A 14,127-nucleotide genomic window follows, 5' to 3' on the forward strand; every position below is an offset into this window, starting at 1 on the left:
CAATTAATTAAATCTAATATTGTGAAAAATTTCCCCTATGGTTTCTTCTAAGAGGTTTTTTTTTTTTTTTTTTTTTTGATTTTATTTATTTATTGACACACAGAGCGAGGAGGCGGAGACACAGGCAGAGGGAGAAGCAGGCTCCATACAGGGAACCCGATGTGGGACTCGATCCCGGGTCTCCAGGATCCACCCCAGGCTGCAGGCAGCACCAAACCACTGCGCCACCAGGGCTGCCCTCTTCTAAGAGTTTTATACTTTTAGTTTTTATATTTGGATTTGTGATATGTTTTGAGTTAATTTTTGTATATGGTATTAGGTAGAGGTTCATCTTCATTCTTTTGCATATGGATATCCAGTTTTCCCAGTGTTATTTGTTAAAAAGAGTGCCCTTTTCCTCTTTGAGTGGTCTTTTCTATTCCTGTTGAAAATTATTTGACCACATATGTGAGGGTTTCCATCCTATATTATCTAGACCAATAGGTCTAGATATCTGACTTCATGGCAGTACCACAAAATTTTGATTACTGTAGCTTTATAATAAGTTTTGAAATCAGTCTTCTTTGTTCTAATAGTGTTCAATGTTCCAGCTCTGTTCTTTTCCAAGATTGTTCCTTCTATTCTGTGTGTATTTTAGGATGAATATTTCTGTTTCTACAAAAACATTGGGTTTCGATAAGGATTGCATTCAGTCTGTATATCATTTATGCAGACTGGAAGTCTGAGATCAGGGTGTCAGCACGATCAGTTTCTAATTAGATCTCTCTTCCTGGCTTGCAGATGCCTGCATTCTTACTGTATCTTCACAGGAAAAGAGAGAGAGAGAGAGAAGGCAAACATCAGTCTCATTTTTTGGGGATACTAATAGTACTGTTATTAGGGCCCCACCCTTACAACCGCATTTAACCGTAATTACTCATACAATGGTCCTGTCTTCAATACAGTGACATTAGATATTAGGCCTTCAATACAGGAATTTGTCTTCTAATCCTTGGGTTGGGCACAAGATATCATATTATTTATTTAGGTCTTTTGTTTCAGCACTGTTTTGTAGCTTACATTGTGTAAGTCTTTTGCTTTCCTGGCTTAGTCCTAGTATTTTGTTCTTTTTGATACTACCATAAATGGAATTGTTTTCTTAATTTCCATTTCAGAATGTTCATTATTACTGTGTGGAAATGCAACTGATTTTTGTGAGTTGATTTTGTAACCTGCAACTTTGCTGAATTTGTTTACTCGGATTTGTGTGGGGGAGGAGATCTCCAGGATTTTCTACAAGTAAGATCATGTCAGTTGTCTTTTGACTTTATTTATGGTGGGTTTTTCTTTCCCGTCCAGTTCTTTTTAATGTTATGTAGTCAAATTTACCAATATTTTCTTTTATTAGTTCTGGACTTTGAAAGACTTTCTCAACCCTAGGATTAAAGAGGAATTTACCTATGTTGTTTTCTAATACCTGTATGGTCTCATCTTTTCCATTAAGATTTCTGATACATTTAGAATTTAATTTTGTATGTGGTATGAGGTATGGATTTAATTTAATTTTATTTATTTTTTTAAATCTCTTTTTGTTTGTTTTTTTTTAATTTTTTATTTATTTATGATAGTCACAGAGAGAGAGAGAGAGAGAGAGGCAGAGACATAGGCAGAGGGAGAAGCAGGCTCCTTGCACCGGGAGCCTGATGTGGGATTCGATCCCGGGTCTCCAGGATCGCGCCCTGGGCCAAAGGCAGGTGCCAAACCGCTGCGCCACCCAGGGATCCCTGGATTTAATTTTATATTTTGCAAGTGGTACCCAGTTTTCCCGACACCATTTATTTAAAAACACTTGTAAAAAATAAAAATAAATAAAAAATAAAAAAAATAAAAATAAAAACACTTGTGATGCCATCCATCTCCATCATATACTAAACTTCCAAATATATTTGATGCTATTTTAAGGCCTTCTCTTCTGCTTCACTGGTCTGTTCATCTATTTATGCACCACTACCACACTGTTTCAAATATAGAGACTTTGTATTATATTTTAATATCTGGTACAGCCACCTCACAGAAGTCTGAATTTACAAGTCTAGGATGGAAGTTTGCTGCAGTGGAAGTGCCTAAGTGGCTCAGTCAGTTAAGCATCAGGGTTGTGAGATCAAGCTCAACATTAGGCTCTGTGCTGGACATGCAGCCTGTTTAAGATTCTCTCTCTCCCTCTCCCTCTGCCCCACCCCTACGTTTGTGCTCCCTCCCTCTCTCTCTCTCTCTTAAAAAAATAGAAGTTTGTTGCAGTGACCAGATCTAATTTGATTTTGGGACATTTTGGGTTTTGGGTAGTCTTAAATTTGCTTCAAGCCGAATCCTTATTGTGCTTTTGATAAATTATGAGAAATTTAAAAATACCGTCAGTAGTACTTGATGTTTGTGAGTAAGTCATTATAGCAGGATTTTAAATACGGTCTTGGTCCCCACCCTTAGACATCAGGACTCTGCGGATTCCATGGAATTTTATGCACAATTTTTACAGATATTTATTCATTTGATTTTTTTCTAGGAAGAAGGTTTAAGATAACATAAGATTTTCAAAGAGATTCATGACTTCTGAAAATTTAGAACCACAGGTCTAAAATCTAAGACAGTGATACCTGGTAATAGCCCTTTGAGATGTCCAAAATTTGCATCTACCAGTAAGGAAACAGAAGAGGAATGTTCCATCACCTATTACATTCATATGATGAAATGTTATCCAACTAATAAAAAATATGCTTACAAAGTATCAATCAGAACAATGAAAAGAATGTCATAAACAAAATGATAAAAAGTGCTCAAATTTGCAAAGACCCCACCCAAAAATCTTCTGTTTAGTGATTGTACAGAGAAGAAATTCACTGTGTATATGACACCATGCTTTCAGCTTTGCATATGTTGTCTTAGTAATTTGAATTCTCTTGAAAATTGGTCATTCACAGAATGTTTTTGATAATGAGGCCATATCAATGCACCAGGGAATATGAGTCAACATTTTAAAGGGCTGTTAAAGAACTTTTAGTATTACTGGTTTCAGTCACACTCATTTCCTTTTTTGCCCCCATTCGTGTCATAGACATTGTCTCAATTGCTTATAATTTTCCTACTGTCAGGAAAATAAAATACCAACTACAACTATGATTATAATTCTTTTTTTTTTTCTTTTTTTTTTTTATTTTTATTTATTTATGATAGTCACACAGAGAGAGGGAGAGAGAGGCAGAGACACAGGCAGAGGGAGAAGCAGGCTCCATGCACCGGGAGCCCGACGTGGGATTCGATCCTGGGTCTCCAGGATTGTGCCCTGGGCCAAAGGCAGGCGCCAAACCGCTGCGCCACCCAGGGATCCCTTTTTTTTTTTTTTTTCTTAAAGATTTTATTTATTTATTCATGAGAAACACAGAGAGACAGAGACACAGGCAGAGGGAGAAGCAGGCTTCATGCAGGGAGCCCGACCGGGTCTCCAGGATCACACCCTGGGCTGCAGGCGGCGCTAAACCACTGTGCCACCGGGGCTGCCCTACGATTATTATTCTTAAATGGAAACAATATTTTATTATTTTTATTATGAAGAATATAAACTGAATGAAAAAATAGAAACTTGCTAAAAGTTCCTTCATCCAGAGATAGTCTTAGTATCTTGATGGATATATTCAAATATTTTTTTCCTTTGGGGTTTTATACAGGGGTATCACTTATATATAAATTCTGTAACCTGCCTGCCTCATTTAATAATGCATTGACAATAGTACTGTTGTATTTTATTTAAGATTTTATTTATTCATTTGAGAGAGAGAGAGAGAGACCAGGAGAGAGCACAGGTAGTGGGGAGGGCCAAAGGGAGTGGGAAGATGCAAGCAGACTTCCTGCTGAGTGCAGAGCCAGTCACGGGGCTAGATCCTAGGACACTGAGATCATGACCTGAGCCAAAGTCAGACACTTAATCAACTGAGCCACCCAGGCACCCTGGTACTACTATATTTTAAAGTAACCATATAGTATCTTATTAAGATGTAATTTTAATTTATTCATCTTATTGTCTACTAAAGAATATTTATGGGATGCCTGAGTGGCTCAGCGGTTGAGCGCCTGCCTTTGGTTCAGGGCGTGATCCTGGGTTCCCGGGTTTGAGTCCCACATTGGGCTCCTTGCATGGAGCCTGCTTCTCCCTCTGCCTGTGTTTCTGCTTCTGTCTCTCTCTCTGTCTCTCATGAATAAGTAAATAACATCTTAAAAAAAAAGAATATTTATATTTCTATAATTTATTTATGAGGTATTCCCAAAAGTATTTTTGTGCATACCACTTCATATATTTTTATAATGAATTCCATTGGCACATTAGACATTTATTAAGAATTTGCAAAGATGCAAAATCCTAATTTAGAGCTCAGGGAAACAAAATGCTTTTTAAAAGTTACAGTCCCACATCGGGCTCCCTGCGTGGAGCCTGCTTCTCCCTCTGTCTGTGTCTCTGCCCCTCTCTCTGTGTCTATGAATAAAAAAATAAAATCTTTAAAATAAAATAAAAGTTACAGTCTTTAAAAAAAAAAAGATTTTATTTATTTATTCATGAGAGACACCGAGAGAGAGAGGCAGAGGGAGAAGCAGGCTCCATGCAGGAGCCTAATGTGGGACTTGATCCTGGAACTCCAGGATCACACCCTGGGCTGAAGGCAGACGTTTAACCGCTGAGCCACTCAGGCATCCCTAAAAGTTACAGTCTTGAGGGGTGCCTGAGTGGCTCAGTCAGTTAAGCATCTAACTTCAGCTCAGGTCATGATCTCAGGGTCCTGGGATCGAGCCCCGCATTGGGCTCAGAGCTCAGCTGAGAGTCCACTTATCCCTTTCCCTCCTTCTGCTCCTCCCCCACTCATGCTCTCTGTCTGTCTCTCTCAAATGAATAAATAAAATCCTTTTTAAAAAATAAAAATAAGGGGATCCCTGTGTGGCTCAGCGGTTTAGCACCTGCCTTTGGCCCAGGGCGCTGTCCTGGAGTCCCGGGATCGAGTCCTACGTCGGGCTCCCGGCATGGAGTCTGCTTCTCCCTCCTCCTGTGTCTCTGCCTCTCTCTCTATGTCTATCATAAATAAATAAACAAATCTTTAAAAAAAAATTAAAATTAAAATTAAAATTAAGTAAATAAAATTTATAGTCTCAGGGCACTTGGCTGGCCCAGTCAGTGAAGCATATGATTCTTGACCTCAGGATTGTGAATTCGAGCCCCATGTTGGGGGTGGAGATTACATATGGGAGAAAAAAAATTTAATAAAAATTGTAGTCTCTATTTCCCTTTTTTTAGATTTTATTTATTTTTATTATTTTATTTATTAATTTATTTATTAATGAGAGACACACACACAGAGAGAGAGAGAGAGAGGCGCAGAGACACAGGCAGAGGGAGAAGCAGGCTCCATGCAGGGAGCCTGATGCAGGACACTATCTCGGGTCTCCAGGATCATGCCCTGTGAAGGCAGCGCTAAATCACTGAGCCCCCCCGGGCCGCCCAACCTTTTTTTTTGAGAGACAGAGAGAGAAAGAGAAAGAGAGACTTAAGCAGGGTCACAACTCTGCCATCATGACCTGAGCTGAAATCAAGAGTCAGACACTTAACCGATTGAGCCAGCCAGGTGCCCCCCTATTTACTTTTAAAGTGTAAATAATGTAATAGGTGAAACAAAACCAGTATACAAATGTTCAAAGTAAAAGATGATAAAGAGCACTATTTACCCTGATAGTATACTGTGAAGATTCATAAGGAGGAGATAACTTGTATGACCAGTGCAGTCATTGTCATGTCATGTCATATCTTTTTTTTTTTTTTTGTCATGTCATATCTAAGTGAAACTGATCTCATAAGAGCTCTGTGGAGGTAAATTAGCTTTCATTCTAATCATCAGAAATCCAGAATATGATCAACAGGGCAAAATGAGCTTGTAGCTATTTGGAGAACAGCGCAGAAACATAATAGACCGTCTAACAAGAATAGCTGAAAGGAAGCACCACTTATACATAGAACATGGCCCTAATGATTTTTCATTCTTTTTCAGGCAGGACTACAGCACACATGAATATAGTTACCAAATCAAGAAGTCTGCAACTATTGGAAGCTGACAAAGCAAAACCAAAAGCCATTCTGTGAAAATACAACTATTTTTAGAGTATCATAAGCTATTATTTCATGTTCGGGGGAAGATTGTGTTTTTATATTTTTAATTTTTTTAAGATATTTTTTTAAAGTAAGTATTTTATTTTTCATCTACTATTTGAGAATAGCTAACATTTAACAGAACCTAAAAATAATTTAAAAATTGAGGTGCCTGGGGACGCCTGGGTGGCTCAGCGGTTGAGCATCTGGCTTTGGCTCAGGGCGTGATCCCGGGTCCAGGGATTGAGTCCTGCATCAGGCTCCTTGCAGGGAGCCTGCTTCTTCCTCTGTCTATGTCTCTGCCTCTTTCTGTGTCTCTTATGAATTAAAAAAAAAAATCTTAAAACAAAAAATTGGGGGTGCCTGGCTGGCTCAGTTTGGAGAATATATGACTCTTGATTTCAGGTTTTTTTTTTTTTAAAGATTTATTTATTTATTCATGATAGAGATAGAGAGAGAGAGAGAGAGAGGCAGGCTCCATGCTGGGAGCCCGACGTGGGACTCGATCCCAGGACTCCAGGATCGCGCCCTGGGCCAAAGGCAGGCGCTAAACCACTGAGCCACCCAGGGATCCCCTGATTTCAGGTTTGTAAGTTCAAACCTCATTTTGGGCATAGAGATCACTTAAACAAAATTTAAATAATAATAATTTAAAAATTAATACACAGTTATTGAAAAAAACATGCACTTAAGTAAAACTAAGAACATCGAAGATCACAACCCAGAGATAACCAAAGTAATCTTTAAGGATAAAACTTGCGAAACACTTTTCATCTAGTTTGTCTATAATGTCTATATTAATATAACTATGTTTTACAAATAGTACCACATGATGCCCAACTGTTTTGTAACCTGCTTTTTTAAGTTTAATCATATCTTAAACATTTTTGTGTTATTAACTATTACTACTAAATTTGTGAGTAATTAGAATTACTGTTTTATAGAAATTTTTCTTTTATTTAACCTTATCTGCTCTTGTCTTACTTAGAATACTAAATATCGCTTAAGAATGTATATCTCTCTCATTGTAATGATTTTTGGTTAATGTTTATACTGGAAAAATGTATGTTTATATCCATAAAATTCAACACAACATTTAAAATATAACATATAGGATAAGTTTCAAGTTACATCAGAAATACAATTAATAGGGCAGCCCCAGTGGTTTAGCGCCGTCTTCAGCCCAGGGGGTGACCCTGGAGACCTGGGATCAAGTTCCAGGTCGGGCTCCCTGCATGGAGCCTGCTCCTCCCTCTGCCTGTGTCCCTGCCTCTCTCTATGTCTCTCGTGAATAAATAAATAAAATCTTAAAAAAAAAAGAAATACAATTAATAAAACATCAATCATGTAAATATTTTGACAGGTACATAGATTGGTGTGTTAACAAAAGGGATACGCAGGTGTTCACGGTACTCAAGACAAGTAGTTGTTAATAACTGGTGATAAAATGATGTTTTAAGAAATTTTCAACCTAATACAATAGTTTATTATATGTAGGTATTTTGTTGTATTTAATTATGTTTTAGGAAATTATTTGTGGGCTTTGTATTAAAATGTGATGCGTTATATTTTTCACATTTTAAATAATGGGGAAAAAGGCTCTGGCTAGAGTTTTTACACAGAATGATGGCTTTTTTTGGGAATAGATTACTAATATTAAGGTGGAAGTATCTGTGTATGTCTAGTTCTCATGACCTGGCAACTTCTCCCAGTCCCTGTGTGATGTGGGACCCCTGGCCTCTACCTCCCTACATGGAGCCTGCTTCTCCCTCTGCCTGTGTCTCTGCCTCTCTCTCTGTATCTCTCATGAATAAATAAGTAAATAATTTAAAAAAATAAAATAGGAACTGTACAAAGATTTGATGTTAGAAATCTAGAGAAGCGTGATTTTGCTAGGTCAAGATCAACATGTCCCATAATTTATAATCTGCGTTTTGGGGGGCCTTTTGTTTCACATCACGTGTTTGTGAAAAATCCTTTTTAGGTCTATAGAGTTGGAATTGAACCAGTTCTGACTCTGTTATTTCTGAAGCTTCCTCTGACTTTTTAAAAACTTGTTCTTGGGCAGCCCCGGTGGCACAGCGGTTTAGCGCTGCCTGCAGCCGGGGGTGGGATCCTGGAGACCCGGGATCGAGTCCCACGTCGCCTCCCTGCATGGAGCCTGCTTCTGTCTCTGCCTGTGTCTCTGCCTCTCTCTCTCTCTCTCTCTGAATAAATAAATAAATCTTTTAAAAAATAAAAAAAATAAAAACTTGTTCTTTCTGGGCAGTCCGAGTGGCTCAGCAGTTTAGCGCTGCCTTCAGCCCAGGGCGTGATCCTGGAGTCCTGAGATAGAGTCCCACATTAAATCTTTGTACAGTTCCTTTATCTTATTTTTTTATTATCCAGGAAAACTGGATAATGGTGAAACAGTAGTAATTCAATGAATGTCTACCATATTGGCTAAGACCCATTTCTTTTTCTATGTTTAGGAAGTTGTATCTGTAAATTAAGTGTGATTTCATTTTGGAGCAAGGAGGATATCCTGGATTGAGGGTTGACAAGAGGTCTGTGCACAGGTGAGTGAGGAAACCAAGGAAAATGGAACATTTTCATGAGAAAGCTCACTTTTTTTCTGTGGGAAGTCAGGAGCTTTAAGTTATTGTTTGAGAACAAGCCTCTCAAAGGCTCTAGAACTAATGGAGGAAATCAAACTCCTTCAGTGTATAAGTTCCCAAAAGGAACTCACTATCACTCATGAATCACTCCATTCATATTTCCTTTTATAATTCACCCCCTAATGAAGAAGATATAAATTCTATTATTTATGATTATAAACCATATGCTTAGGGGGAAACTTGAAAATAGAGAAAAAACAAAGATTCTTTCCATAGATATACACCTAGAGACAAATGTTGAAAATGTAATTGAAAATCCTTTCGGTTTGTCTTATGTGCATACACACACTATATGTATAGAACATATGTATGTTTTTCGTATAAAAATAGGATTGCACTATACATACAGTTTCATCAGCTATCTTATTTAATATTTTAGCATCAACAAATATGTGCGTTGTTCATTTTGTGGCAACAGTATTTCCATTGTGTGCATATACTGTAATTTATTTAACCAAACCTGCATTTATTTATTTATTTATTTGTTTGTTTGTTTGAGCTCCAGTTGAGGTAGGAGCTCAATAAATCTCAAAGAATTTTTGACTCCTTTCTCTTTCTTTGCTTCCATATCTAATCAGATGCCACAGCCTATTAATTGTACTTCTCTACCTCTTGAAATTATACCCTTCCTCTTTATTTCCACTCTCATTATCCTGGGTCAGGTTCTTTGCTTACAGAAGTATAAGTACCTGTCAATTGATCTCTCTGACTCCAGTTTTACTCCTCTCCAATAAAAGAATCTGGCCATATTGTCCCTATTACTTCCCTCTGTAAATTCTTCAGTGGCTTTGCATTCATTACTGGGTGAAAAACAAACGTTTATACATGAAGTTAGTATTCATTGGACCCTTCTCATCCAGATGGCAAGTGCCAGTCACAGCAATGACGAGACCTGGTCTTTGTCCTCATTGTTATTTTCATTCATTCACCTTCATTTTCCAATCCTTAATGTCATCTCCAGCATTATCTTCCTCTAGATTCTAGAACCAATTAAATTTAATTTAATTAAAATTTCAGGAAAAAAATTCAGTCCCTCAGTCATATTAGGCACTTTTTAAATGCTTAGTGCATGTGGCTGATAGCTACATTATTGACAGTATGGATACAAAGATTTCCATTGTTGCAGAAATATTTATTGGACAGCATTGGTCTAAACCCTTCCACAAACTATTCAAGTCATTGCAATTTACTCTCTGCTCCACAAATACACCAAATACTTTTGGTCTACTGTTTTTTATCACTGTTCTTCACAGATCAGAATCCTTCCCTGTAGTTTCCCTGCCTAATAAAATTCTCTGATTTTTAAGTCCCAATTCATATTTTATAACTTAAAGGACATTTTCCTTGACACCACTGCCATTGAGTAAGTTAGTCTTCCTTCTGACCCACCCACCCACAAACCATAGGAAGCTTCTTGCATCTCTGATTAAAACCAGCCTTGCTACCCTCCTTAAAACTCCTGAGTTCTCATTACTTTGAGGTATAGGCCCTTTTCCACAGAACTCTAGCCTTAACAAACACCAGCCAGTAAGGAAGTGATGTTCTGCAGGAAAACAGGAGGGAAGGCTTAGATGGAAAATAAGGAGTGCTGGCCCAAGAAACTTCTAGAAATTGAGCTCCCATTCAGTTCAATACTCTGGATATGCAAGTATGCTTATAAGATACCTATTTACTATGATTTTCTTGCTCCTGTCTGGTGAGTTCAGGCAGGGTTTGAGTCTTTGATGAAGCCTCTGGTGTAGGTGATGCTCCTTTCTGGACTTAGAAGGAGGAAGTAGTACCTGGGTGGCTTAGTTGGTTAAGCATCTACCTTCAGCTCAGGTCATAATTCCAGGGTCCTGGGATCGAACCTCATATCAGACTTCCTGCTCAGCGGGGATTCTACTTCTCCCTCTCCCTCTGCTGCTCCCCCTGCTTGTGCTCTCTTTCTCTGTTTCTCTCTCTGTCAAATAAATAAGTAAAATCTTTAAAAAAAAAAAAAAAAAAAAAGGAAGGAGGAAGTAGATTCAAAGAAGTACCCAGGAGGTTTTTGCCTGTTGAGCCCAGAGAAACTGGAAGACTTTGTTTAGGGATATCTTTTTCTCAAGGTTTGTCCTCCACAGGTATACTGTGCTGCAATGCTCCTAACCTGTGGATACTGTCCTCATCCTCTGTGAGTAAAGTGAGCAAGTCTGAGTTTTGATCCTCCTTGTAGCAGCTGTAGAGGAAGATCAGCTTGGAATAGGTGGGAGCCATCTAGGCCCCATATAAAATATAGATTAGCATCAGCAAGATAGGGAACTGTTCAGGCCAGGATCCCTCCTGCTGAGGTGGTTGGATTCTTTGTGAATGCTGGAGCATATCTTTGTTGACTCCATCTTTTAGTTTCCCTAGAGTTTCGGGAGAGGTTGGGTTTTGTTGCCTCTATAGTTCTTGATATTAGTGTTGGGTGGTGGAACAAGGAGGAGGGCAAGGGAAACAGAGCAGAGACATTGAAAGTACAGTTGTTTTAAGGTCCTCTACTTAGGAGTGCTTAGGCAAGCTCAGTTTATGAGAGATTTTCCCTTTTTCCCCCTACTCTGCTTTTTCAGGACTCTGCACTTGTCTAAGAGAAGAATCTAAAGAAATCAGAGCAGCTCAGGTAGTTCTAAAGGCCATGGCACAGGTAAGTTGAAATTCCCTCTGCTTGAAATAATCTCTCTTCCTTTCAAATCATACAAACATTTGGGTTCTTTATCCTGAAACTTCCCTGTCTCACTGAGCCCCATTCTTGCTCCTAGTTCCTCCATTCCAGAGATGAGTGATGGGTGCTCCACTTTCCTTAGTGGCTCACTCTTCTCCAACAGTGTAGACAGAGGGACACAGTGCTTTTACCAAGGGAGCAGAAATATATTCTCTTAAGAGAAATATGAGAGCCCCCCTCTATCAAAACCATAGTTAAATAGGGCTAGAGATGAGATAACTTTGTTTGATCTTTTCCATTAATCTAGGTGGTTTCCTTCTATTTTTAAATGTTACCCCCTCTTTAAAAATCATAAAACATTTCATACTACCAAAGAATATATACAAAAACATATCCATAACAGGTATGTGCTGTAAAAAATGAGTAATGTGTTCTCATTACCCAGATTAATATACCATCTAAGCAACCTGCATTCACTTCCCAATCATATCACTTCCCACATTGCATTACTGTTCCTACCAATGGTAATGGCTGCTTTCAATTTTGTGTCAATCAGTCCTTTGATTTTTATAATACTTTTACCATATACGAATGCATACTAAGCATTATACTGTTGAGTTTTCTGTTTTAAAATTTTTGTACAGTTATCATACTCTATGTTTTTTACTATATTTTTTCATTCAACACAGTGTGTTTTCAAATCATTCATGTTAAATTGTGTAGCACTAGATTAGCAATTCTCAAAGCATGTGACATCCTTTCAGGAGATAATAGTAACATGTTATTTGCCTTTTTCAATCACATTCTCCAATGAGTGTATAGTGGAGTTTCCTAGAAGCTATATGATATGTGTTATCCTGACAGATTGAATGCAGAAGTAGATGTAAAAACCTTTTATTCAGCCAGTCATTAAAGAGATTGCAAAAATATTAAAACAAAGCTATTAAATTTTTTGACAATATTTTTAAGATGTATATTATTTATGTTAATATATAACAGGTTTATTATTGATTATTTAAGTAAATTAATATTTTTATATTTCTCTCGTAATTTCTAATGTGGTAACTATTAATAAACATACCCAGCATTAACAGAAGTTCTTTGAGGTCCTCAATAAAATTTTTTAACAACTTTATTTATTGTATATATAATTTACATATGATACAATTCACACATGTAAGTATAAAGTTCAGTGTTTTTTAGTATATTTATAGAGTTATACAACCATCAGCACAATCTATTTTGGAACATTTTCATTACCCCCAAAAGAAGTGCCATTTGCATTAGCAGTCTCTCAGTCTCTTCCCCTCATCCACTGGCAACCACTAATTTACTTTCTGTCTCACAGATTTGCCTATTCTGGACGTGTCATATGAATAGAATCTTAGCATACTTGATTTTTTGTGTCTGGCTTTTTTCATATAGTATGTTTTCAAGCTTAATCCATGTTGGAGCATTTATCAGTAGTTCATTCATTTTTATATCAAATGATATTCCATAGATATGTATATTCTACATTTTATTATTTAATTAATCAACTTGTAGACATTTGGGTTATTTTTGCTTTTAGGATATCACAAATAACACTACTGTGAACATTAGTGTATGCCAAGGTTCATAAGTTTCCAGTTCTCTGTACCTACATAATTATTTTTTTTTAATTTATTTATTCATGAGAGACACAGAGAGAGAGGCAGAGACACAGGCAGAGGGAGAAGCAGGCTCCATGCAGGGAGCCTGATGTGGGACTTGATCCTGGGTCTCCAGGATCAGGCCCTGGGCCAAAGGCGGCGCTAAACTGCCGAGCCACCCAGGCTTCCCCTATTTTTAACATTTTGAGAAACTGTCAATACTGTTTTCCAACATGGCTGCCCCATTTTATATTCCTGGAGCATTGTAAGAGGGTTCTGATTTCTCTACATCCTCATAAACATGTGTTATTTTGTTTTTCTGGTAATAGTCATCCTAAAGGATGTGAAGTGGCCTCTTATTATGGGTTTGATTTGCATTTCCCTATTAGTGGTATTGAGCATCTTTTCATATGTTTGTTGTACATTTGTAGATCTTTAGAGAAATCACTACTCAAAATCTTTGCTTAGTTTTTAATTGTTTTGTCTTTTTTATTATTGAATTGTAAGAGTTCTTTATGTATTCTGGACACAAGTTCCTTGTCAAATATAAAATTTGCAAATATTTTCTCCCAGTTTTGTGATTTGATTCTTTTTTCTTTCTTTTTAATTAAGGGAGAGGGGTGGGGGAGGACAGAAGGAGAGGGAAAAAATCTTAAGCAAACCACCCAGCACAAAGCCCAAAATGGAGCTTGATCTCACAACCCTGAGATCATGACCTGAGCTAAAATCAAGAGGCAGATGCTTAACCAATTGAGCCACTCAAGCACCCAGCATTTTTACTTTCTTAATGGAATTATTTGTAGCACAAACATTTTTAGTTTTGATTAAGTTTATTTTAGCTTTTTGTCCTATATAATGCCATATATAAGAAACCACTGCCTGACCAAGGTCATAAAGTTATACTACTATATTTTCTTCTAAGAGTTGTAGTTTTAGCTCTATAACTTTACATGTAGTTCTACCACCTATTTTGAATTAATTTTTATATATGTATGAGGTGGAGTCCAACTTCATTCTTTG

General features: G+C 37.4%; 2 protein-coding genes and 1 long non-coding RNA gene across 16 annotated transcripts in view; 1 reads left to right on the top strand and 2 right to left on the bottom strand.

Moving 5' to 3' along the window:
• Positions 1–11,049, bottom strand: part of LOC144312235 (uncharacterized) — a 38,601-nt gene extending 27,552 nt beyond the window's left edge. Inside the window, exon 1 of the mRNA XM_077894684.1 lies at positions 10,943–11,049. Within this exon, the coding sequence (XP_077750810.1) occupies positions 10,943–11,049 (107 nt within the window). The remainder of the gene's footprint in view (positions 1–10,942) is intronic.
• ZNF565 (zinc finger protein 565) overlaps positions 1–14,127 on the top strand; it is a 33,755-nt gene that overhangs the window by 6,254 nt on the left and 13,374 nt on the right. For 2 of the 13 annotated variants that reach the window (XM_077907424.1, XM_077907670.1), the window contains exons 2-5: positions 1,155–1,278; positions 6,060–6,248; positions 8,629–8,715; positions 11,385–11,458. In XM_077907424.1, coding sequence (XP_077763550.1) covers positions 11,450–11,458 — 9 coding nt within the window. In that variant the 5' untranslated portion in view covers positions 1,155–1,278; positions 6,060–6,248; positions 8,629–8,715; positions 11,385–11,449. Of the gene's footprint in view, positions 1–1,154; positions 1,279–6,059; positions 6,253–6,605; positions 6,743–8,628; positions 8,716–10,916; positions 10,967–11,384; positions 11,459–14,127 lie in introns of all 13 variants that reach the window. The other 11 variants (XM_077907917.1, XM_077908086.1, XM_077907822.1 and 8 more) reach the window with 10 other exon arrangements.
• Positions 116–14,127, bottom strand: part of LOC144321517 (uncharacterized) — a 59,327-nt gene continuing 45,315 nt past the window's right edge. Inside the window, exon 8 of one of the 2 annotated variants that reach the window (XR_013387159.1) lies at positions 116–801. This is a non-coding gene — a long non-coding RNA (uncharacterized LOC144321517). Of the gene's footprint in view, positions 802–9,167; positions 9,795–14,127 lie in introns of those variants that run through there. The other variant, XR_013387266.1, reaches the window with a different exon arrangement.

This window comes from Canis aureus, chromosome 1, assembly GCF_053574225.1.
Source record: "Canis aureus isolate CA01 chromosome 1, VMU_Caureus_v.1.0, whole genome shotgun sequence".
In the NCBI taxonomy this organism is placed as follows: domain Eukaryota; kingdom Metazoa; phylum Chordata; class Mammalia; order Carnivora; family Canidae; genus Canis; species Canis aureus.